At 48.0% G+C, this 23723-nt stretch overlaps 1 protein-coding gene across 1 annotated transcript; it reads left to right on the top strand.

Moving 5' to 3' along the window:
- Positions 1-9346: 9346 nt before the first annotated feature.
- Positions 9347-16882, top strand: RHOU (ras homolog family member U). Its single transcript, XM_065630811.1, has 3 exons — positions 9347-9914; positions 10679-10737; positions 13834-16882. The coding sequence occupies exons 1-3, from the start codon at positions 9575-9577 to the stop codon at positions 14287-14289; spliced, it is 855 nt and encodes a 284-aa protein (XP_065486883.1). The 5' UTR covers positions 9347-9574; the 3' UTR covers positions 14290-16882.
- Positions 16883-23723: the final 6841 nt, after the last annotated feature.

The raw sequence follows: 23723 nt of genomic DNA, 5'->3' as shown, positions 1-23723 counted from the left end.
GGACCCCACTGAGAAGGGGAAGCCTGCTTATGGCCTTTCCCTAATTATTATTCTCCTTGCTCAGTACCACCTCTGGTAGGAAAGATGTCTTTCTTGCATTATCACAACAGCTTGAAAGCAAAAATAAAATTCAGCAAAACGAAAACTACCACCACCGAAAAAAAAAAGTCCGCAGAAGAAATCTGGGCCTTGTTCACTCTTCTGTTAATTAGTTTTAAGGAAAAGAATAAAGCCAGAAAGAAAAGCAAAGGCTGATGGAGGTAATTAGGCCAGGCTGCTGGAGAAGCAGGAGCTGTGGGAAGTGGGGAGATGGCTGCGGAAAGCATCGCCTTGCAGAGAGCCCCAGATTTCCAAGGTCTGCCTCTTCCCTGAGTCCCATTTCGTGGCAAATCAGAGTACCTGGGGTAATAATCACAGCTGTGTTTTGGGCTGGTTTAAGAGGCTGTACTTTCCCGTCTGCCTTTGGGACATGACAGCAGTGGCAGGCAGTGTCCCTGCCAGCACAGCCCGGCTAAATCCACCAAAACAAGCAACCTAGCAGCTTTCTGGAAGAACTCACTCGGTGAATTTTTCCCATTCGTTTTCAATGACAAGTTTCTGAGGAAAATAGTAGCACTTTAAAACACACACGTACAGCCAAAAAAGCTTGTGGACTTTTCCCTCCTCCTCTCTAGCAAATACGGTGCTGCCTCTTTTACAATGCCATTTCTATTGACGTAAAGCGAAGATAAGAAATGTTTGCCCACTCTGCCTTGCTGGGTGTTCTATGTGAGGCTTCTGGCTGATTTACCATGTGTCCCTGCTGAGGTCTCAATCCATTTTCAACTGAAAGTGCCCCAGTCCTTGCTTGGCTTATCATGCCGACACAGCTGGCAATCTATTAATCTCGTTCTCCCGATGCCTTTACTTCAGTGGGAAAGCTCTGGTGCCTTTTAGTGGTTTGTATTTACAGCTAACTGAGGCTGGTGCTCAAAGCTTCTGGGTCACCCCTCTGTGAAAACCTCTCTCCTTAATTGTTGGAGCAGGGGGCGGTTCAGCATTTTTGTCCCCCTTGCTCTGGCACTCTCTTTCAAAGGTATGGAGAACTGTAAAGCAGCGGGAGAAGTAGGTTTGAAGCCAGGGTCACATTATCTACCAGTGATGATTTTCCCTTGTTCACATCTTTAATATGAGGACTTCAAGACATTTTAAGAAGTATTTTCTCATCTACTGATAAACTGAGGCTCAATTTTCACTCTACAGAAGTTTTTCTGCAGAGCTATGTTTTTAGGCACATGAATTCTACCTTGTTCCTCCCCAGCTAATAGAGGACACTAATCTGGCAAAGTTATGCAGCAAAGGAGTCCTCTGAATCTCATTCTGTTCAGAAAACTGTTTTAAACTAGGCTGGCTCGTGAAAATAAACCACCCTGGAAGGGTTTGCCTTATAGAGCTGTGTTGGTTAGCACTGTACTGGAAAACTCTTTCTAATTCCAACTAAATCCTCAGGCAGAGGGAGGTTTGTGAGCAGGAAAGCTGGGACTATAATGGCAATTTCCTGAGCCTAGCCTTGTACGCTGGCCAGGCAACACTCTGGCTGCTAACAGAATAGTTAGCGAGGGACTCACAGGTAGAGACAGGAGGCTTGAAAGAGAAAAAATAAGTTACATTGTGGCTGGTTGCTATGCCTGATTATATTTACCTATTATGTTTGAAAAGTTCTGGCCTGGAAACCTGGGAACTGAAAGTTTTCATACCTTGCCTGAAAAAGAAGAGAAATGGAGTGCCTGAGTGTCTGCTTTCCGGTATCCCAAAGCTGCTTACAGTTGCTTTTCCAAAGCAGTTTTCTGGTGGGATAAAGCACAGTGTGCTGAGGAGTACCTGCTCCTCTCTAGCTGCAGCTGCCAGCACCGGGGAGGTGGGCTGGACTCAGCGCTAAGCTGGCTCAGCTAAGCTGGGGATCAGGGAGGCACCTGAGGGCCCCCATGTACAAATGCCTGAGACGGGACAGTGCAGATTTGGACGGTGGGGTTTGCTCTGTACCAAGGGAATCACAGCCTTTGTGTTCCTGCCTGTGTGCTACCACGTAGCACAGAAAAAGCTGTGGCTTTTCTACCTCTGCTAAGCTGCCCCAGACCCAGCTGTGGATGCTGTCCTGCAATGCCTGCCCTTGAAGTTGGGCAGCTATCAGGGAAGAACAGCCTGTTCACTTTCAATAAAACTGACGCTTGCACTGGCTTGTTCCAAGCCTTTAAATCCCCACCAAGAAGGTCCTAGCAACCACTTTCAGAAAATTTCTCTAAATGCGGAAAAGTCTATTCAGCAGCGGCCATGGGATTCTTCCAAGTTTGACACCAAGAGGAAGTGGCCAGCTCCAAAAGAGATAACACTAGGACCAATCACTGTTTTTCAGATTTCAAAAGTAACCAAATAAAAACGTGTTGGCCAAACTGTCCACAGAGGCACGTCAGCACAGATCCATGGGCTGGGGCAAGATTCACTGGGAAGGGTAGGCGCAGAAGCTACCGCTGGAGAGTCTTTGTAGAGCAGATGGATCTCTCTGCCACACTCACCTCCTGGCACAACTGACGAAAGTTAAGTCCCCCATTAGGAAGCTGGTCTCACTCCCCATGAAATGTGGGCTCATGCAAGGACATGTATGGTTCAGCGAGATGTTCCCCTGGGGTCATCCCACATCAGTGGGGAGGTGGTGAAGTTCTCCAGGGAGTAGTGATCTCTGTTCACCCTGGCTAGTGACCATTTCAGACCAATCTGGGCGTATTTTACAAGCAGCATAAGATACCACTCAGAGTTATGAAGGTGTTTAGGGTCCTGGTTCTCTATGCCTAGGGGCGACACGGACTATCCACTCCCTTGCACTCCCTTTCATCTCACAACATTTGCATTTGGGTTTAAGACATGCAAAACCTTTCTCCTTCCACCTGCATCACTGCTGACTGCCTCCCTCTTCACTCTCTGCTCTGCCCCATCAGCCTGGGCTCTTGCTGCCTCTTCCCAGTCCTGCAGCCAGGTCTGATCACATTATCCTCTGTCACAAATAATTTTCAAACCAGGGCCTTATTCTTCAATAAAACCCCATATCCAGAATGCAAAGAGATATCCTTACATTCACTTTATCCATATGTAGAAGTGTCAGCATTTTTAGGTCTGGCCTTTGAGGACTCCCTAGTCCAGACACAAGCTCTGCAGTTCCCATTGTGCAGCTGGAGTCTCCCTGGCACCTCCCAGCTCTCCCTCTGCAGGCATGGGAGATCAGGCGCCTTCATCTGTTGTGCCACCAGGATGGACATTTTGGGGAGGAAATCCCAGGTCTGGCAGGCTGCTCTGGAACTTTTCTCCCCTTTGAAGCAGCCCTGAGGCCTGACACTCTGGCAAAGCGAGGGCTTTGGGTACAGTGTGCAGATGGGGCGCATGGAGGAGGATGATGAGTTTTGATGCACACAGACTGCTGAGGTTCATCTCCATTCAAAAAGACTCCAAGTGTCTAACCGGTGTGAAAATAAAACAGATGACTGGCATAACCCTGAGAGAAAAACCAATAAAAGTCTTTTGGCTTGTGTACAAAAGAAGATGTCTGCCTTTGAGATACAGGCGACTTCAGGAATACAGATTATGACACTGAAGACTGGGGTGGGAGCGTACACAGGAGATGGTGGATTGCAGTCTAGGCTTGGGCATGAAGGCCATGGAGATCTACCTGTGGGGTCACATGAAAATGCTCGTAAATGCAGGTCACCTCAGCTCAAGCATGGGTGAGGGATGAAGAGAGTGCTCACAGAAGGGATGAGAGTAGGGCAGGAGCAGGAACCGGCAGAGGCAGCCAGCAGGGTTTCTTCCCGGGACTGCTACAAATGTCAGGAAGGCTGTGGCAGAAAAGTTACCCACAGGTTTGTCCTGACAGGGCCAGGGGGATGTGTAGTAGAAAGGACAGTTTTTCCCAGCTGCTAGAAAGAGCCCCTGGAGATCAGGAGAGTGGTGGACTAGGATTTCGACAGCTGTTTTGGGAGTCCACCTGAGGAACTGGTGGTGTTGTGGCAGCTAAGAAAAACTAAGGGAATTCACATAGGGGCTGACAGGCAGCGTGGCATCTGTGCTGCAGACACTGTTTCTGTTTTGAGTGCTAGCTCTTCTGCCTCTGGCTCCTCGGAGATGTGTTTCCAAACTGAGCTGTTGTTTCTCTGCTCAGCTCTCTCCTCTGCCACCCTCACAATCCTCATCAATGTGCAGTACACTGCCCAAGCATGCTTTCTTCTCCTCCAGCTTAGTCCTTGGGTTTACCTGCCTCTCTCCAGGTTTCCTCTGTAAACTGGGGCTCCTGGGGTAGGTTATAAATCCCAGTAAGCAGGAGGGCAATGAAACACGGTATGCAACAGGGCAAGGGCAGTTCCTTCATTCAAATGCTTGGCAAAATGGTATCTTTGTAATTTTTCTTACAGAGACATTTATCTGCCACCACCTAGATCTTAGCCAGTGTGTTCCCACCAGTGCCCAGGTGAACTGCTGGCGTCACTGTCTGGTCCCTGCTCAGACCCAGCAGGGAGAGCCCTGGGAAGAGCGACCTGTACCGAGCAGAGCTCCCACCTCGGGTGCACCCGAAAGGGTGTGGGGCAGCTCAAGGGCATTGAGGGGCTTATAGGACAAGCAGGCAAATTGGTGACAGTCACACAAAATACAGGACATGCAGCACTTTTCAGCAGCTGTGACCCCAGACCAGCTGAAAAGCATTTTGAAAGCGAGATAAGGGGCTCACCTCGCACTGTGGTTCCCCTGCAGAGGCACTGCAGGTAGGAGAGGTAGGAGGTTAGGGTTAATTTGTTTTCTGAATTAACTAGGCATTTGGGAGGCTTGAAGCAATTGTGCCTTTTTTTTTTTTTTTTTTTGGTAGCTTCTTCTCAATTGGAACTTATCTGGCAGGGCGGTGAAAGTTTATTGTGTTAATAATGTATGCTGCTAACTGATCCCTTTCCCCAGATAGTGAAAACTTCCCTGAGATTGATATCCTGGGTGATGAAAATGTTCTTCAAAAAAACCCTGGAAAATATATATGTTTTTTTTAAAATTACAAATCAAATATCTAATAAAAGCAGGAATATCTTGTATTTCTCTAGCCCTTTTCCCTCCTAGTTCACAAAACACAGCTTCAAAAGCGCTTCTCTGGAGTCGGAGCCATCGTTTATACAAGCTGGCTTTTCTTTCCTAGGTTGTTGCCCTTTCTTTGCTCCCTCATATTTCCGTTTTCTTCTCGCCTCCCCTGCCACCAGCCATCTTAGCCATGTCACTATGATCCTGCTCTTTGGAAAATGAAGGGGTGCATCACGGATGTTTTTTTTCCAGACCTTGGGATTGCTCTTCTCAACAAAGAACAGGATCTTGGTGATAGCCCTGCAGAGCAGGCTGTACTCTTCCCTTGAACAAGCAGCAGTGCATCACGTCATGCTCGGAGAGCGTAGCCTCACTCCCTTGCCTCTCCCCGTGTCAGGCTTTTCAAGTTTCTACAAGAAAAAAAAAAAAGCAAGCTTTCATTCTACAAGGCCAGCATCCAGTTCATTTTTTTTATATCACAGGGAAAATGATAAGCCAGGATATAACAATGACCTACTTCACGTCTAGATAAAATAATTTCCTCTTTCTGTAATTTTTCTCAAAGAACAATATTTGACTAATGTGAGCATGTAAGATAGAGCAAGAGCTTTTCTGTGAACTGGCTGATAATAGACCGAATTCAGCCGTGAGACAGACAACTGCCACCCTGTTGACCTATGTGGAGTTAAGCCTGTTTATCTCCCAGCTCAGAGCTCTGAAAACAATTGGGTTCAAACCTGTAAGATGTGTGCATGTGATAGGGCTGAGGCTGAAAGCTTTGGAGACAACAGCTATCTGTCACAGCATCCCTCCATCAGCGTACCCTCAGCACGGCTGCCCAGGAGCTGCTCTGACTTGCTGCTGTGGTGCAAACTGGCCCCCCCTCTGCAAAACAACTGGTTAGCTCATCCTCTTACACAAAAGGCTACTGTATTTGGTAGGGTACATTACAGTATAGGGCAACCATGCCGCGCTGAATCCACTCACGCCCCCCTCCCCAAGCACAGAAACAATGCAGACTGTTATAGCTATCTCACTGGAGCCTACTTAGCTCAATGCATTGACTGTATTTGTCTACTGAAGGTGTTTAAAAATGTGCATGTGGCATTTTTTGCTTGCAGCATTTGTATGAAGGGCTTTCTCACGTCATCTTTTGACACCATTCAAATGGATTGTCACCCAGTGCATATCACCCACCCTCTCATCTCCCACCCACAGTTTTTCTTGTGGTTGTGCATCTTTCCTCTTAATGAGTTCCCATCACAGTACTGATACAGGCCACAGATTTTCTATTTGTCACTGCAGATAAGAGGTGACATTGCTCAGGCATCCTTGTGTCCTCAGCTGGGCCATATTCCATCCTGGTGTCAGTGATTACTGTATGTCTGCTCACCTTCTGCTGGCACGCTGTCCAAAATGGACTGAAATTCATCTGCTGTCATGGCTTCAGCATGCCATGACACACTGCCCATGACAGCCAAAGCTGACCAGCATATGGTACTTACCATATTTACTATCAGCTTATTTATTGTCAGTGTATTTACCGTATGCTGACTTCCAGCATCATATGCCATTCCACAGTACTAAAAAGATACACAATTTATGGGATGCTGCTGAGAGTAAAATATAGTTAAAATTTAATTATGGTTCTCCTTTTATTTCTTTCCTTGCATAAATATGGTATGAACCAAATCTGGTCTATTGACTTTTCTCCCATTTCTCGTTCCCCAAGGTTGAAAGTTCCTCTGGATTTCTAGAAATGGAAAACTACTGACTGCTGGACTCTGGCAGGAGAAAAATAACAAGCATCTGGGCATGGTAATGGAGACTCTCCTTGATAGCTCTGCTCCTCAGGTACAACAAGCCTTTCTGGCAAAGCTTGTGTGGGAAACAACTTTCTTGGGTGCTGCTCAGAGCCTGAAGGTTAAACTCTCACAGGGAACTAGAGTCTTAAAAGCTATACCTTTTCCCACTCTATGTGCCTTTTGTTAGCATTGCCTTGTCTTGTGCAGAGATGCAGCTATGTATACACTCAGAACCATGCAGACTAAAAATGAGACACTGGACTGCAAATGGGGCTCTGCCCCCCGCACAGAGCAGTAGGGAGCAAATGCACCAGACATATAATAACAGCATCTAGTCTTCATGCAGCTCTTTAGAAATGACTGAAGATGTTATTCCTTGTCTTGTGTGGATCCTGACTACCTTCCAAGTTTCACTGAAGCAATTTGTTTTCAATTCAGAAGGGACACAAGTCGCTGTGCAATTCACCGATTTTCCTCTTGGCTCAGTTGAAGGAAAAGAAGGACCTATAACAGTTTTTGGTATTGGAATTGATACCTGATTTTGATCAGGGATATGATTTGTCACCTCTGTTGTCCCTACACCAAGCTTTGTGGTTCACCATTGAAACAGCACTGGTGCTCAAGATCTTACCACACTACAGGTAGCTCTGAGCCCACTCAACTATCACAGCAGAGTAGCGGAGAGGCTTCTCACCCCTTTCAGTGAAACATCTGCTGGGCTGAGGCTAATACTGAACTAAACAAATGCTGTGACTTTGCAGGCATGTGGCTGGGGAACTTTCAGGCTTTAGGGCTCTGCTGTGGAAGGATCAAGCCCAGGAACAAGTGGGACAACAGGCTGCCACGGTGGTAACCTTTCAAACAGATGCAGCTGTTTGCAAAGTGAGCCTTCACCTACACATGTAATGTTTTTCCCTTTCCCAACAAGAATGAGCCATGTTTAGCTTTATCCCTGCACAACTGCATTGTTACTCCAGGGACTTAGCTGCAACGGTATTGTTAAAACAATTCAGCTTTTGTAGGTAGACAAGCTATAATTACACTCAATTAAAATAGAATGCTTTTGTTCTAACCTAGGCATCCCCAAGAGGACTTGCACGAAAATAACCAAAGGTATGAATTAAGCCATTTCTGTTATTTTGGTACATGCCTGAGCACAGGCAGGCTCCCACTCTGGTCCTTTTGGCTGTTAATTCTGGCAAAGCCCAGCTGCCTGGGTCGTCTCCTCTTTTTGAGCTTCCTCACAGGGGGATCAATATATGAAAGCACCTGACTGGGAAAGGCCTCCTGGTTGTAGCTGGGTGCCCTGTGATGTCTCTCTCTGGCACTGACTCCTGTACGTGGCAGCGCTGTCTTTGTTCATTCAGGGGAAGGTAATTCTGCAGGACTGAGTTGTCCCACAGGAGGGTCAGTGGCCCTCGTTGGTCTTGAGCATGAGGATCATGCTGAGCCCTGTGCTCTGCTGGCTGCTGTGCTCCATCCCTACCTGGCCGTGCTCCCCACAGGGACTGGGTGGGCGATGCTGTCCCAGCGCAGGGCTCCAGGGAGCTGTTTCTTCCCCATCACTCCAGCTGTATGCACAGGGCATCCAGCCTGGGCTCTTCCAGGCTGCCTTTGACCAGGGAGGACCTCGGGTCTGGCTCTGCTTTGGAGTCCCCAAACAAGCACCAAAACTCAGGAACAGCCACAGCAGCTGTTCACGGTGAAGACGCCAGCACACATGAGAAAGCAAGATCAGCTGTACTAAGTGCTTATTTCCATGAGGGACACACCTTGTCAGGGCCTTCAGTGGTCAGACCACACAGCTCCGGGCTTTATAGAATCATAGAATAATTTGGTTTAGAAGGGACCTTCAAAGGTCATCTAGTCCAACCCCCTGCAATGAGCAGGGACACCTTCAACTAGATCAGGTTGCTCAGAGCCCCGTCCAGCCCGGCCAGGAATGTCTCCAGGGATGGTGCATCCACAACCTCTTTGGGCAACCTGGGCCAGTGTTTCACCACCCTCGTTGTAAAAAACGTCTTCCTCGTGTCAAACCTGAATCTCTCCTCTTCTGGTTTAAAAGCATCACCCCTTGCCCTGTCGTAACACGCCCTTCTAAAAAGTCTGTCTCCATCTTTCTGATAGGTTCCTTTTAAGTACCGAAGCAAGCACAGAACCAGAAGAATGACGGTACCAACATCTACATCCCGGATTGATGGGAGTGTGATGGGGAGAGGCGCTCTGCGGCGGGGGCGAGCGGGCCAATGATGGGCGCGCCCGCGGGGGCGAGCGGGCCAATGAGCGGCGCGCCCGCGGGGCCGTGGCGGCGCGCATCCTGCCCGCGGCCGTCGCGGCGGGCGGTGCGGGGCGCTGTGGCGCCGCCTGCCGGGCCGGGCCGTGCGGCGGCGGCTCCTCCCCGGGCGGCGCTATGTCACGCGGAGGCGCGGGGCCGGCGGCCGGGACTCGGTAAGCGCGGGGCGAGGCGAGCGCAGCGCCGCCGGGATCCGCCGCTACAGCCGCCTGCGCCCGGTGAAGAGCCAGCGGCGCCGGGGCTGGCTTCGCGGCGGTCGCGCCGTGCTTGCCGGCCCGCCGGGGCCCCGCACCGCCCGCCCGCCGCCGCCGCCGCCGCACCCCGCCGCCCTCCGGCCGGGGGTCCCGGGCTGCGCGCCGCCCCCCAGCCGGCGGGGCTCCGCGTCGCTGCGCGGATGCCGCCGCAGCAGGAGGGCGAGGCGGGATACATCAGCAAACCGGCGCCGGGCGGCTGCGAGGTGCCGCCGGTGCCCCCGCGCAGGGTGCGCAGCGGCCGGGCGGCGGCGGCGCTGGGGGCGGCACTGGGCGGCCGCTGCAGGGCGGCGGGGACCGGGGCCGGGGCTGCGGCGGGGGTCGGGGCCGCGGCCGGAGCTGGAGCTGGAGCCGAGCCGCGGCGCAGTATCAAGTGCGTGCTGGTGGGGGACGGCGCCGTGGGGAAGACCAGCCTGGTGGTGAGCTACACCACCAACGGGTACCCCACCGAGTACATCCCCACCGCCTTCGACAACTTCTCCGGTAAGGGCCGGGGGCGGCCGCGGGGGCGCGGGAGGGGGTCCTGCCCCCGCGGGGAGCGGCGCGTCCCGCCTGTGCCTCCCCCCGGGGCTGTGGTGGGGTTACGCGGGTGGGGTGTCCAGCTTGGGTTATTTCGCTATTTTGGGGGGCAGGACTCTACTCAGGCAGGACCGGAGCTTGTGAGACTTCCATCGCAGCCAGCAGCACTGGCTGGTCTCCCGTGTAACGGAGCCGGGCTGGCAGCTGGTGTCGCGTACGGCCAAAGCCGGGCTTTAATTGTGAACTCTCCGGTCTAAAACTTCCAGCTCTCGGCGAGATAGGAAGCGCCTACAAGGAAAGCTGAAATACTTGCCTTGTCTGACCATTGTAAAAGGGGAGGTTCTGGGTTTTCTCTTTGGTTCCGGCGGGGGGCTTTTTGTGCCCCGGGCGTTTTGAAGATATACCAGAGGATAATAAACTAAATCCTTTGTAGCAGAAGAATGACCGGGACCGCTTGGCTCCCTCTCCCGGCTGTCAGCTGGGGGTTAGTGCAGCCGCTCACTGCCTCATGTCTTGCAGTGAAATGAATCGGAAAGCCCTGAAGGGCTTGTGTGTGCCTAAGTGTTAGCTCTAGACTCCCTTCCAGCTCTGTTACGTAGTTAAATCTAAACTAATTGAAGACTGTAAGAGTTGAGGGAGGGTAAATCTTCTTTCTTTTCTTTAATGGAAAACGTGTACAGTTGGACTCACCACACTTTTCCCCGCTCCCTCCTCCTTTCTCTCCAAAGCTGTCGTGTCTGTCGATGGCAAGCCGGTGAGACTTCAGCTCTGCGACACAGCTGGTCAGGTCAGTGAAGCCACTTATTTGATTCAAGTGACAGCAGGAGGGGAGAAGTTGTTGCGCAAAGTAGTCCTGCTAATGACTTCATGGATTTGAAAGGATTCCCAGTGTTTGATCATCTTATTAAACTGCTATTCTTTTCACTGCAGCTTAACCCACTGCTTTGCCTGGTGTTTGTTGAAGGGTGGGGAACAGACTCTGCCTCCGAATAGGGGCTGGGCACAGGCTGCTGCTCTGCTGGCTCAAGCTGCCACTTTGCTTTGCCTGGTTAGAAAGGCTGAACATATTGGGGATTCAAGGGCCACCTGGTTTTCTCTTTGAGCAGTTGTCACTGCCTATATTTTTGCTAAATAACTGCGTGTTTAAGACTTACAGTGTTTGGGATGTATGTATGCAAAGCATCCACAGCTGTAGGTGTCTGGAGATAGAGACTGTGTTTTTGAAGGGGCTTAAGCTTAAGGGAGAAAAAGTCCTATTGGGTGTTGTCTGTGGAGACTTCATATTTGCCATTCCCATCCCCTTAAGAAGTGCTGCTGCCACAAAGCTGAGGTTTGCTTTAATCTGAGTCCTGAAGAGTTGAGAGTGGTTGATGCCTTTCAGCTCCTAGTTTGCCTGATGCATAAAAAGAGCACATTTCTTACTGCCTTGTATTTTCTGCAAGTCCCTGGCTTGTACCACCCTGAGCAGCATGCAACACTACTTGCCAGGTGCTGAGTCTGGATAGCCAAAGTAGCCAAAAGTATTTTGCTACCTAGCTGACATTTGAAGGCAAGTGGGAGTTAGGTTCCTGCGCAGCTTTGTGGATCTGGGTCTACACTTTCACCAAAACCACGCTGAAAAGTCTCAGTGGCCTTAACATACAAACCTATTTAGATGAGTTGTAACTGGGCGCCCTACTTAGAAAAGGGCTTTGAAGGGCTGTGCAGTCCTAGACAGCAGTGTAGGGCTCCCGTGTGCCCTACAAACTGAAGCTAAAATCCTGCAAGCAGCCTTCTGCAGATAATGATACCAAGTAAAACAGCAGAACAGTCCGATGATTTCATGTCCTGCTGAAGAGACGGGTGGTACCGCAAGAGCCTTGGCTGTGTGTGTTCATATGCAGAGTGTGGCAGCTGAAATTGCCATCGGGTGACAGCCTGTGGACAGGTAGCGCCTGTGGCAATGCTGCTGCAAGCTGCAGGAGGGACGGGCAGGCCCAGTTGCCTCTTGCCTTCACTGCGGATAATGGTTCAGATGTTTGCTCTGGCTGCCCAAGTGCAGCTGGAATGGGTAGAGTTGCTGCTGTAAAAATGAAGGGGTTATCTAAACTGACAGAAGTCATCCTGAATAAAAGATACCTAGCTGGATGCTTTGGTAAAACTGTTTCATGAGATGGCTGCTGAAATGTTCGGCTAAAAAAGCACTCCAAGCAGAGGGAAATTGTATTTCAGCATCACCAGCCCAAAGAGGTGTAGAGTCCCTGCAGGTCCTGTACCTACCATTGAAGCTGCACGAGTGTACTTGGGATATAAAGGGCACTATTTCATCTTGATAGAAACCCTTAAGATCTGGGTTTGGCTTTCAAACCCATTGCATTGAGCCTTTTTGAGGTTTCTTGTGTAGCAATTACTTGGCAAGGTGACTTTCTGTAAATTGACCCTGTCGTTCAGGGCAGCATCTCTCAGTAAATGCGGGGTGTCTCTGAGCCAAGCCGTGAGAGCTTAGTTTCCTCTGAGCCTTAATCTGAGGATCAAGAGAGCTAATGAAGCTTACTTTCTTGACTCGTGTTTTATAAATCGCTGTCTCTCTCAGAGATACTGCTGGAAGAAATTCATTCGAGTGAAACAAGACTTCTGAGGCTTCCAGGGGGCTTTAAACTGCATATCCTGGGCCTCCAGAGGCTTTAAAGCAAAATTTCACATCTTGAAAATTAACATGGATCTTGTAATTCAGCAGTAAACTGCTGATACTAGAGAAGTGTTTTCATCTGTGTATGTTATTTGCACTTTCAATTCAGAGCTTTTGAGAACATGGTCTGTTTTAATTAAAAAATGTCACTGCTGCTGAGGCAAATCCTACCTGTTCAGGCTGCTAGTGTGACCCTGCTTTTATCCTACTGTCAGCATAAAAGCGGCCTGCCTGGAGTTAACCCTTGCTTCTTTCTGATTCTTCACTGAGGACTAGCATGGCTTTATTACCATGAGGTGTTTGGCTTTCTTGTAGCTAGTTCCTGAAGCTGGAAAAGGACCTTGCTTTGCTGGAGTTTGCACTAAAAGGAGAAGAAAAAATAAAAAGAAATGGAGCGCTGGGAGGCCTGTTTGCAGTTTGTTTGATGTGGCATGGGTGGGAGGGAAAGGTAAAGCTCTTACTCTATGCCATTGGCATGTTAAGCCTGCACATTGTGAGTCATTATTGCAGCCATCAGATTTAAGTCCCTGGGCACAATGGCAGGGAAATTGTTCCCGTATCCTGTAGGATGTTGTTAAGTAGTCACCAGTTTGAAAGCTGATTCCAGGAAAGGTACGATTCCAGGAAAGGTACGCCTGTTGCCGCTTGTCTGCTCTGCTCTTGCAGGTGTCTGGAGGTAGGAGGGTTAGCAGAGCAGCTCTGAGGTACACGGGTGCTCCTCATCGGAGGGGCTCCCTGACTAACCCCTGTAAGAGGTGGACCTGTAGAAAGTACCTTCTCCCTCCAATACTTCAATGTTTGGCTTTGTTGCTCGTGTGCTGTAACCTGTTTCCCGCAGAATTGCTTCTCTGCTGAAATGGGGCAGAGGGCCTGTGTACAAAGAATGAAGGAAATATTTAAGCACTCAAACAAGCTGCGGCATTAGAAAATTTCAGCTATGTGGGGAAGCCACCACCTTCATCTTGCATGCCCGACGGTGGCAGGATGCCTGCTGGCTAGCAGCTGTGCAGGATGAGACCTCAGGCTGGGTACAGGTGACTTCTGCTCCAAACCTTGAGTGGTCTGGGTACTGATGTCAGGATGCTTCTCCAGTGGCAGGTGATCCTTAGCTCCTCCAAACATCAGCAGCAGGCTAGAGTTGGGAGCGTGTTGGGGCACGCTTTGGGGCTAATGTGCTCTTTCTGTTGGGTACTAACATGATTTCGTTCCATGCAGGATGAATTTGACAAGCTCAGACCTCTGTGCTACACCAACACGGACATCTTTTTGCTGTGCTTCAGCGTGGTGAGCCCCTCCTCCTTCCAGAATGTGAGTGAGAAGTGGGTTCCCGAAATCCGATGCCACTGCCCCAAGGCGCCCATTATCCTGGTTGGGACACAGTCGGACCTCCGGGAGGATGTCAAAGTTCTCATCGAGCTTGACAAGTGCAAAGAAAAGCCCGTCTCGGAGGAGGCTGCGAAGCTCTGTGCTGAGGAAATAAAAGCTGCGTCCTACATCGAGTGCTCTGCTTTGACTCAGAAAAACCTCAAGGAGGTCTTTGATGCGGCCATTGTGGCTGGCATTCAGTACTCAGATACACAGCAGCAACCAAAGAAATCCAAGTGTAGGACTCCAGACAAGATGAAAAACCTCTCCAAATCCTGGTGGAAAAAATACTGCTGTTTTGTATAAGGGTTGCAAGGACACAAGTGCTTTTCTGAGGAAATCAAATAGAGGCTATATTAGCTGAAATCTCATTCTGTGTCGTCCTGAGTGTATAGTGTAGATCTGTATGTATGTGTATATGTTGCTACTGGATATTTCAGTTGCCCTTTCAAGGGTGGCAGAAGGATTCTTAGTTAAATAATTACTGTAAATCAGGTCTGGCATCCAGTTTCGTGACTAAAACCTCTCATTAAGGAAGAAGAGTACCACATGTCTGTGAGGATAGAAGGATTTGTCCAAAGGATTTGGCTTGTTGTGTTGTAAGGTGTATGCAACGGGGAGGAGCACACCAAAGGCCTTTGTTGGCAGGGCTTTGCAGGAGGAACACACGAGTGATGGTGGAGACGTCAAGCTCTTTATGTGGATGATCAAAGGGAAAAATAACACTGTGCCTCCTAACTGACATTTGTAGCTTTAAAACCCCACTCCTGCTCTCTTCTCTGTGTCTTCCCAAGCCAATGCTCTTGGGGATCGCTTTAAAAAGGGTATGCGAGAGGTGTAATCTATACGCAAATGCCACAGTTGGAAAGGTCATGAATATACCTTCAGCACACGGTGAGGCAACATAATCCCTTATGGAGCTGACATCTCGTTTGTCACCTCCTGACTTTGAGAAAGTCTTTTCTGTCCTCTTTCCCCTGCCATTCCCAGGAAGCTGCGCGGAAGCCCGAGGGACATGACCAAGCTTTAACTTGCTACCTCGAGCAGTGGTGATTTCCTCTGTATTTTTGCAGACATGATGACCGTTCATCTATTTCAGCTGAAAGGAATGTAAATGCTGTTTGTTGTTTTGTTTTGTGTTGTTTTGTGTTTTTTTTTTTTTTTTCTTTTCAGAAAGACATGTAACAAATATTCCTGCAGCACCATGTAAACCACATCTGGTTTTAAGTCTTCAGCCAAGTATTTCAGGATGCTTCTCCTTACCTTTTAAGGCTACTAAACAAATAACAAATCAGGCAGATCAAGATTTATAACAAACTGGACTCCAAAAACTGAGGCTGCTGTGTCCTTTTCATGATGCTGTTTTCAACCAAGTTAATGTTTCCCTTCTGAAGGCAACTGATGCTTGTGGTTTAACCTTGTCCAGGCTCACAGTCGTGAAACTGGCTGAGGCCACCTTGGATATTTAACTGATAATTTTTTTCCCCAGGTCAGTCCAACAGATTAACTGAAATGTGCCTAAAATGTAGCTGAGTGATCAACATGATGCAAAGTCGAGTGTGACGTACTCTCTGACTAAATCTGGTTCCTACTAAACTAAGCCTAATTCCAGCCCTGGCGAGTTAGAGAGACCTGAGGGGTAACGTGACCCTCTGCAAGAACGAGTATTTTAACTTATTCTGCAGAGGACATTTAGTTTGTGCTGTCTGTCTGCCTTTTTATGGCCCTGACTACTTTTTTTTTTCCCTAGATATTTCAAGATCAGATTTTATATATATATGTGTGTGTATGTGTGTGTATATATTTTTGTTTTGTTTTGTTTTCCCTTTGGTCATAGCCTTGAAGTGACCTTTTTCATAGTCTTAAGCTAAACTGCAGTGACAGAAAGCTGGAACGTTTTTTTCATCAGAAATGAACCAACACCTGATATAAACAAGAACTGTGGAAGCTGTTCAAGTTGATGAAGCTGACCACAGTTTACCTGCTGGCCCGTTAAAGAAAATAACATGTAAATGGATTCTGGGCTGCATTGGCATAGGGTCCACACATAAACAGTATTTTTTTCCTCCTCTACAATGAACTGAGTGCAGAATGGGTAATGTTCCATGGCTAAAAATTTGAAAATGGGATGGAAATCTTTACCTAGGATCTGATTCAATAAAAATGTGTTGGCTTCTGCACTGGAACAGCCTGGAAAAAGAGTTTCCATAGCACAGAAGCTGGATGCGTTTAACTTGATTACATCTGGTTGGTAATGGTTTAAGGTTTACTGGTCATGAAGTTAACATCTGAACCTTTTATATTTCATACTCAAATGCTTTGACAGGATTTCAGATATGCAGTCATACTGTCATCCTGGAGAAAAACATAAAGCCAGATTTCTCTTGGGTGCTTTGCTTCTCTGTAAAATGGCCTCAGTCAATCAAAAATGTGGATTCGGGGAGGAGACAGGCTTGAATCAGAGCAGCTTCCTTTTGCAAAAATAACAAAATTTCTTCTGCAAGATCATATTGCTTTGTATCATGCCATGCTGGAAGCAGTAGGTTATATTTTATAAGCAGCCTGTTTCATAGTCTGGAGTAGCATTACTTTGAAGTTAACCAGCTGTGACTGTTTCTGAAAATGTGATGTATATACAACTTGTTATAGCCCTTTACTAGGTGTATGTAAACTGAGGTCTAATAACTTTACGAATACTGCTCTACATGGGGCTACACAGGGTCTAGGTTTTAGAAATATTACATTTAAAATCACCAGTATTTTACAAGTGCAAGTGAGGGGGAGATGTCTCTATGTAGTCTATAATCTGATGTGCCTTATAAAAACAAAACAAACACCTCTCTTCTGTTTTCTAAGTGTAGGCTATATTCCCGAAAGAAATATTTCATGTGAGAATGATATAAATGAGGTATTTGGAAATAAATTCTGACCTCTGTATGTGTCTGCCTCCATTGCCTGCTCGGGGAAGGTGAAGGGCGGTCCCTGGCCGTGCACCACATCGATACCCGACAGAGAGGAGGCAGCTGTGCATCCAGCCTGCACCCTGGCAAAAGGCCTCTGGTTAAAAAATACAGACTTTTTCCCATGCTGCCGCATCTCCAGGGGGATGGGCTAGGTGGGAAGGGCAGGATGGTGGGCATTCTGCCTCTCTGCATGGCAGCCTCTTGCAGGCTCATCGTGCCTGGACCCCGAAGGCAGGGTGAGCAGCAGAAGGAGCACAGCCTGGCTGAGGACAGGCGGGGGGACACTGAGACCGGTTGCTGTTATTTTACCACACATCGCGCCACGCATGCCCTGGGGGAGCTGGAGGGCATTTGTGGAAAAGTGGAGCCTGTTCCCTCTTGGCAGCAAGGGTCTTGTCAGCCCCACGCTGATTCTTCTACTTTGTGCTAGGGCCTAGGCATGTGAGGCTTGAGGTCGTTTGTGCCCAGCTCCCGGATGGCCATGGCGCAGAGGCCACCTTCCCTTCAGTGCCATGACAGCTGCTGCAGGTCTGTGTCACTCGAGCGAGGAGCAGCATCTAGACCCCGGGACATCTTCCTGGAGCCACTGGTCCTGCTACTAAACCCTTCAGGAGAATGGGCTTTGCTCTGGACCAAGGTTTGTAAGCTGTCGCTGTTGAGTTTGTTTTTTTCCGGTGGAGCAGGCACACTGGGGTGGCATACTGGGATGCCCTCCCATGCTGCCTGTCTCCCAGGACGTACGGGTGATGTATTTTCAAAGATCGAAACGCATGCAACCTGCATGAAGTAGAGAAAGGAGATTCATGTGCCGTTCATCCTTTCCATGGTTGGTTCCTCGCTGTTTGAAACAAATCTTGGCTTCTTTTCTGCTGTGTTACCTGACATGCTGGGGACTGCTGGGTGGCTTTTTCACTTGCAGCACGGCAACCCTGTCTGAGTGCCTGACCCACCAGGAGGGCTCCTTTCTGGTGAGTACCTGGTGTTGAATTGCTGCTGCCATTCCTGGTGCCTTTGAAGAATCACTTGCAATGGGTTTGTGTGCTGGGCAGTGTGAAGTTGGGGTGTGCTCGCTGGAGACTGAGTCACTTCACCTTTGCACACTCACTTTGCAGGAAAAGGGGCTGTGCTAGCTGAGAGCCCAGAACCTGCCATTGCCAAATCCCAGCGCAAAAACCCTTCTGCTACCTGTGAGGCATTGCTTTTCTGCTGAGGTGGGCTGCTGTGTTATGCATCCTGACATCTGGGCAGGGCTGAGGCAGTTCAGGTCATCCTTTACGCCAGGGTAATGTTGTGCATGTGTGTGCTGCTGTGATCAAAAGGCTCCTTCAGCTGCCCTGCTTGAGATACTGGACGGGGTGGCAGCTGAGGCTGATAAGAGCATACTGAAGTAAGCCTGCTGTACATAAGGTTTTCCAGGAATGCTGAAATCACTGCTGCTTTGTGATGGATGGAAGTTCCCAAGAGAGGATTTTGTTTCTTTCACATAAAATTTAAGTGCTCTATGAAAAATTGTGTGGGTTTTTTTTTCATGGAAATGAATGTCACCTTTACCATTTTTCCCCATGTATTTTGTGCATTGGTCATACCTCTAGGGTATGATTGAGGGTTAACTAGAGCTGAGACACTGACAAATGTGCCAGTTTGGAGAGAGAGAGTCTCTGAGGAAACTTCGCCACACTCTTACTTCACTTTTAATTTTCTTCCTAGACATCAGTTATTGACCACAGAGAGGGAGAGACTGCTGCAGGAGATGGCCTTTTTGTATGACCACTTGCAGCTGACCTAATGTTGTCATATGTATTATGTTTAAACATTGAACCTCACTGAAGCATGTGAGTGTTCTTGCAATTGAGCAACCTTTCTGAGCTCTAAGAGATAATCGATGTGCTTAGAGGTTTGTACAGAAGAGACCTCTGTCAACTTCTGCCTTTAGTGTTGCCCTGGCCTGCAGCCAGGTGGGGAGAGGGGAAAAACAGCTACTCAGGAAAGAGTGAGACATTATAAACTTCAGAAGAACTGGCAAAGGGACTCCTGGGCAATGGGGAGTGATAGAAACTACTTTTACCTTCTTTAGGCATGATTAGATTAAAAGCTCAATTAGAGAAATTCATGGGGAAATGAACAGCCCCAAGGAGGGCTGTTAGGTATAAAAATACAGACTTTTCTTTAGGAAATCTCAAAGCTGCAGATAGCTGGAAGCTTGGAGGAAATATCACTGCACTCTATAGGGAAAAGTCACTCTGCATTTGCTTGGTTCTTATACTCTCTCCAAGCATTTGCGCTGGCTAGGGACAGGATATGGGATGAGGTGGATTTTTGGCATCCACCAGCCTGGCTGTCCTAATGTATTTAATGTTTTTGTAAGAGCAAGATGGGTTTCAAGCCAACAGCAAGGCTGCAAGATCCAGTAGGGCCTCCTGAAGCTTTAGCTTCCCACATTGCTGGCAGACAGTGGGAAGATGTAATGTGATGAGAGTTGTTCATTACCCATTTAGTGCAGTCCTCTATGGTATAACCTGGGGAACAAGCAGTTGTATAATTTAATGAATTTTACCACCTGAGGCAGAGTATTCTTCAGTACTATCGATTTATTTCCCCACACTGCTTTAACGGGATGGATAAATCAATGTTGTATATGAAAACAAGGCATAAAGCCCCAGCTTGGACCAGCTCTTTTATTCAGCCCTGGTTTTTTGGTTTTGCTTTTTTTTTTTTTTTAATTTGGCAAGGGAAATGTGTCTAGAGGATGAAGCGTGAGCAGCAGCCCTGCTGATCTGCAGAGGACTGCACTGATCTCCTGAGGAGCTCCTCTGGCTCTTCAGCACAGAGCAAGGAGGTCTGCAGCAGACACCGATTCAGGTGGGTGCAAGAGTGTCCCCAGATGTCTGTTGTTGTTTAGGTCTGTGCATTTTGGTTGAATTCTGCTCCTACTATTTGGAGGCAAAAGAGGAATCATTTCACCCAAGTCAGCAGAGATGCACACCTATAAAGCTTTATGCAACATGAAAAAACTCAAGGAGGGCTCCCTGTGAAGCTTCTGGAGTTGCAGGTGTGCTTGTACTGATATTGCCTCTGTATGGCTCTTCCCCGCTAACTTCACCGAGAGGGATGAATATCGATCCTCTGCTCCAGAGTTTTGCTGCTCTTGGTGGTCTTCTGTGTCCAGCCCACCTACTTCACATCCCCTGTAAATTTTGGCTTGCCATTTCTGTGCATAAGCATTCATTTACCCAAAGAAGCTAGTTTCAGTGTCTCCTTCACAGAGTCACGTAGAAGTCCTTTGGTTATTGTTCAGCAGAGGACAGGCTTAATCACTTGGCTAGTGCAATCCCAACCCAATACCTCTTGCAAATTATTTTGCTCACCCTTTCTGAAAAATGTGTAGTTGTCACCAATCTCCCATATACTTACCTGATGTTTCTGAATCCTGGTCCACAATTTATTCAATTAACTCCAAACGTCTTTTAAAAATCCTTCTTTTTTGGATGGTAATTTTAGTGGCAGTGGCCTAATGGGGTTGGTATGGATGGGATAAATATGACAAGGGACAAAGCAGGGTACTTTGTCCAGACAGTTGTTAATTTTCCTGTCACTGTGGGATGTCCCTGGCTGTGTGTGTGATGTGGGGCCTCTGTGGCCACCTTGTCTGTGTCCCTGGTGCCAGCCCCTGCAAGTGGTGCTGCTTGTTAACGTTGGCAGAAAACAAGTTACAGGCAGAAATGTGATTTTTATGTTTTGTGTTTCCATTTTCAAGTTGCTGATGGAGTGAGAACTGCGTGCACGGAGTCCTGTCTTTTGTCCTGGCAGGCACTTGGTCTTCCATGGTTCAGTGAGGGTAAGAACACCATGAAACAGCTGCACTACTTTCCTCTGCCTCACTACACCTTGTAGTCTTTCAGTGGAGGGGCGTAGAACAAGATTTATCTGAGGGCAGTGCTGGAACAATAGCTCCCCCAGTCATCCTCTTTACATGACCACCTCTCTCCCCCCCGCATTCCCCTCTCCATAGGCCATTTTCTCATTTATTCTTGATTCAAAATGACGCATTGCTCGAAGCCTGGTGCTCAGCATTTTTCTGCTCCCCGTATCCCATTCTTCTATCTTTTCAGCTCTGTCATGGCCTTTCCACATTTTAATTACAAGCTCAGCAGGCTTCAGGCTTCCCTGTTCCTTAGGGCTGAGAAAAACCACTCCATTTTCCTTTCCTCTCCTTTCCTCTCCTTTCCTCTCCTTTCCTCTCCTTTCCTCTCCTTTCCTCTCCTTTCCTCTCCTTTCCTCTCCTTTCCTCTCCTTTCCTTTCCTTTCCTTTCCTTTCCTTTCCTTTCCTTTCCTTTCCTTTCCTTTCCTTTCCTTTCCTTTCCTTTCCTTTCCTTTCCTTTCCTTTCCTTTCCTTTCCTTTCCTTTCCCTTCCCTCTCATTTTTGTAATTTGCCACAACCCACCTGGGTCAATCTGGTGAGAAGACAGGCAGTGTATTGCAAAGACTGAAGATGGGGTAGCGATAGCGCGGAGGTGAACTCCCTCCTGCTGCTGGTGGTTGTGGTGGGAATAAGGTGGCACCGACTGCCTGCGTGCGGGGTGGCTGTTTTCTTCTTGGGGTGTGGGCGCGCATATCTGCTGGGCTACAGGCAGAGCCCTGGCCATTTTCAAAGGGCTTTGAAGTACCCTCTGACAATCTCCTCTGGGAGATAAGAGGTTGCAGGGAGAGGAAGGAGTTCCTGGAAACAGTTTCAGCAGCACGTATGTTTACATAGGCTGGGTAACCCAGAAGGAGGCCAAAACCTGGGCTGCTGACATCGGAGAAGATACGCAGAGATTCAAGCAGAAAATGCAAAGTAATGTGAAACCTGGGGCTTTAGAAGTTAAAATAAATAATTTTTCTAGCATCTGACTCAGGCCTGCAGTTGTATGAGGGTGACATTGGTGGATATAACCCTGCCCGATGCTTTCAGTCCCTGCTTACGGAACTGTTATTTGTGAATTTGCCTTCTCCCTCACCGACACTGTCTGCCCACAGAGCCAGCCAAGACAGCCAGTCCCAGAGGTCCCACATCCTCTGTGTAAACAAGTATTTTCTTTTCTTTCTTTTAAACTGAGTTCTGTCCATTCCATCACGTGCACCCTGGCTCCAGCATTGTAGGATGTGGCCAGTAGCAGTTTACAGGTAAATAGGTGACGAGGTAAATGACAGTGAGACTTGATCTATGGCCTTCTTTGTTTTGTAAACCAGCATCATATTTCCTTTTTCCCTCCCCAGCTGAAGAATCCCAGCCTTTTTTAGTCTCTCCGCATAGGACAGTAACTCCATCCCCCCGATCATTTCACTTGCTGTGCCTCTGGGTCCCCTCTAACTGCACTGTCCTCTTCCTGAGGGGTGGAGAGCAGAGCCCCATGTTTTTTCATCCAGCAGTCTTCCTAGTAATGCCCAGCATGTTGTCAGGGGTGTTTCAACAAGCTTTGGCATTGAGCCTTGTCAAATACTTTCTGGAAATCCAGCCGTATCATGTCCCTGAGACCCCCATTACCTCTGAGCTTGTCTTTACCTCTTACATCTGCAGGAGCTTCCCAGAAGGATTTCCCCTCAGAGAAGCCGGCTGGCACTTTTCCAACAGACCATGTTGTCCATTATTTTAGGATTTTTTGTAGTGTCTACCCTCCAAATGAACATGTGGGTAATAGCCTTTGTTGTGAGAGCAGTACAGCACTGGGAAGGAGAAACTGCCCAGGGGTTCCTTTGATCCAGATCTTTCTATGGATCTGTGATCTTACCAAAGATGAAAGTCAAGTGACCACTTCCTGCCTCATCCCCTCCATCTGGAGGACACAGATTGTGAACATTTCTTGTTGCACCGGAGTACTATAAGGCTCCAGCATGCTAGGCCAAGATTCTCAGGTGTGACACAAGTTTTTGGCCACTTTGGTAGTTAGCTCACCAGGGATTCTTTGAGAGGTTTGCTGATCACCAACCCAGTGGAAAGCAGGTCCCTTTTTAATTATTCCAGGTCTGATTGCACAAATCCCCAGTCACACTTGAAACATTTGACCTTAGGAAGGCAAAAAAGCTTGAGGTGCCCGAAGTGGGAGGCAGAGCAGCAGGGCAAATTAATATCCTCCTAACAAAGTGCTTTGAGAAAGGAGTCGTCTCTGTGTCCTTCTTTCAAGTATAAGGTAAAATGATTTTAACTCACTGGACAAATATTTTGTCCAGAATGTATCGTTTGCCCAGTTAGAATGGAAACTCTATAAATTTTATCAAAATAACTTGAAAATGTTTCAATAATAAATTTGATTGTGCAAGGTGTCTGTGCAAACACGATGTTTGTCGTGGAGTCACAGCAGATTCAGCCTAGTAATTTAAAAATATTCCTAATTTTCTGTGAGGTTGTGATCCCAGGCTTTCAACAAGATATGTCTGTTGTTGTTTGACTTCAGGCAATAGGTACACTTGATATATACTGTTACTCCAGGCTAGGAAAAAATGGAGTGTGATATTATTATAATGGCTACCTTCAGCAGGAAAAGTGCAAAAGAAACAAGTAGGTTGTACTCCAACCTAATTTTTAAACAGGTGAAATTCACCTTTGTCACATCGGGAGCTTAGTGTCGGGATGTCAAGTGCAGCCTGCAGAGATGATCGGGCGTTTTGCCCTTGTGAATCCAGAGAAGCAACTTTTACATTCAATGCTTTTGGGAGCAGCAATATCAAAATAATGATGAGAGACAGACAGGGGAGAGTTGGCGAGCCCGATGACAGAAAGAGTGCCTTGATAAACACCGT

This window comes from Caloenas nicobarica, chromosome 3 (assembly GCF_036013445.1).
Source record: "Caloenas nicobarica isolate bCalNic1 chromosome 3, bCalNic1.hap1, whole genome shotgun sequence".
NCBI lineage: Eukaryota > Metazoa > Chordata > Aves > Columbiformes > Columbidae > Caloenas > Caloenas nicobarica.
This window is presented reverse-complemented; position numbering and strand designations above follow the sequence as displayed.

Excerpts from the sequence above, each read along its gene's own strand:
- RHOU (XM_065630811.1), top strand. The coding sequence starts at position 9,575 with ATGCCGCCGCAGCAGGAGGGCGAGGCGGGATACATCAGCAAACCGGCG. Across the intron at positions 9,915-10,678 it reads CGCCTTCGACAACTTCTCCG|CTGTCGTGTCTGTCGATGGC; the intron begins GTAAGGGCCGGG and ends TTCTCTCCAAAG. Across the intron at positions 10,738-13,833 it reads TCTGCGACACAGCTGGTCAG|GATGAATTTGACAAGCTCAG; the intron begins GTCAGTGAAGCC and ends CGTTCCATGCAG.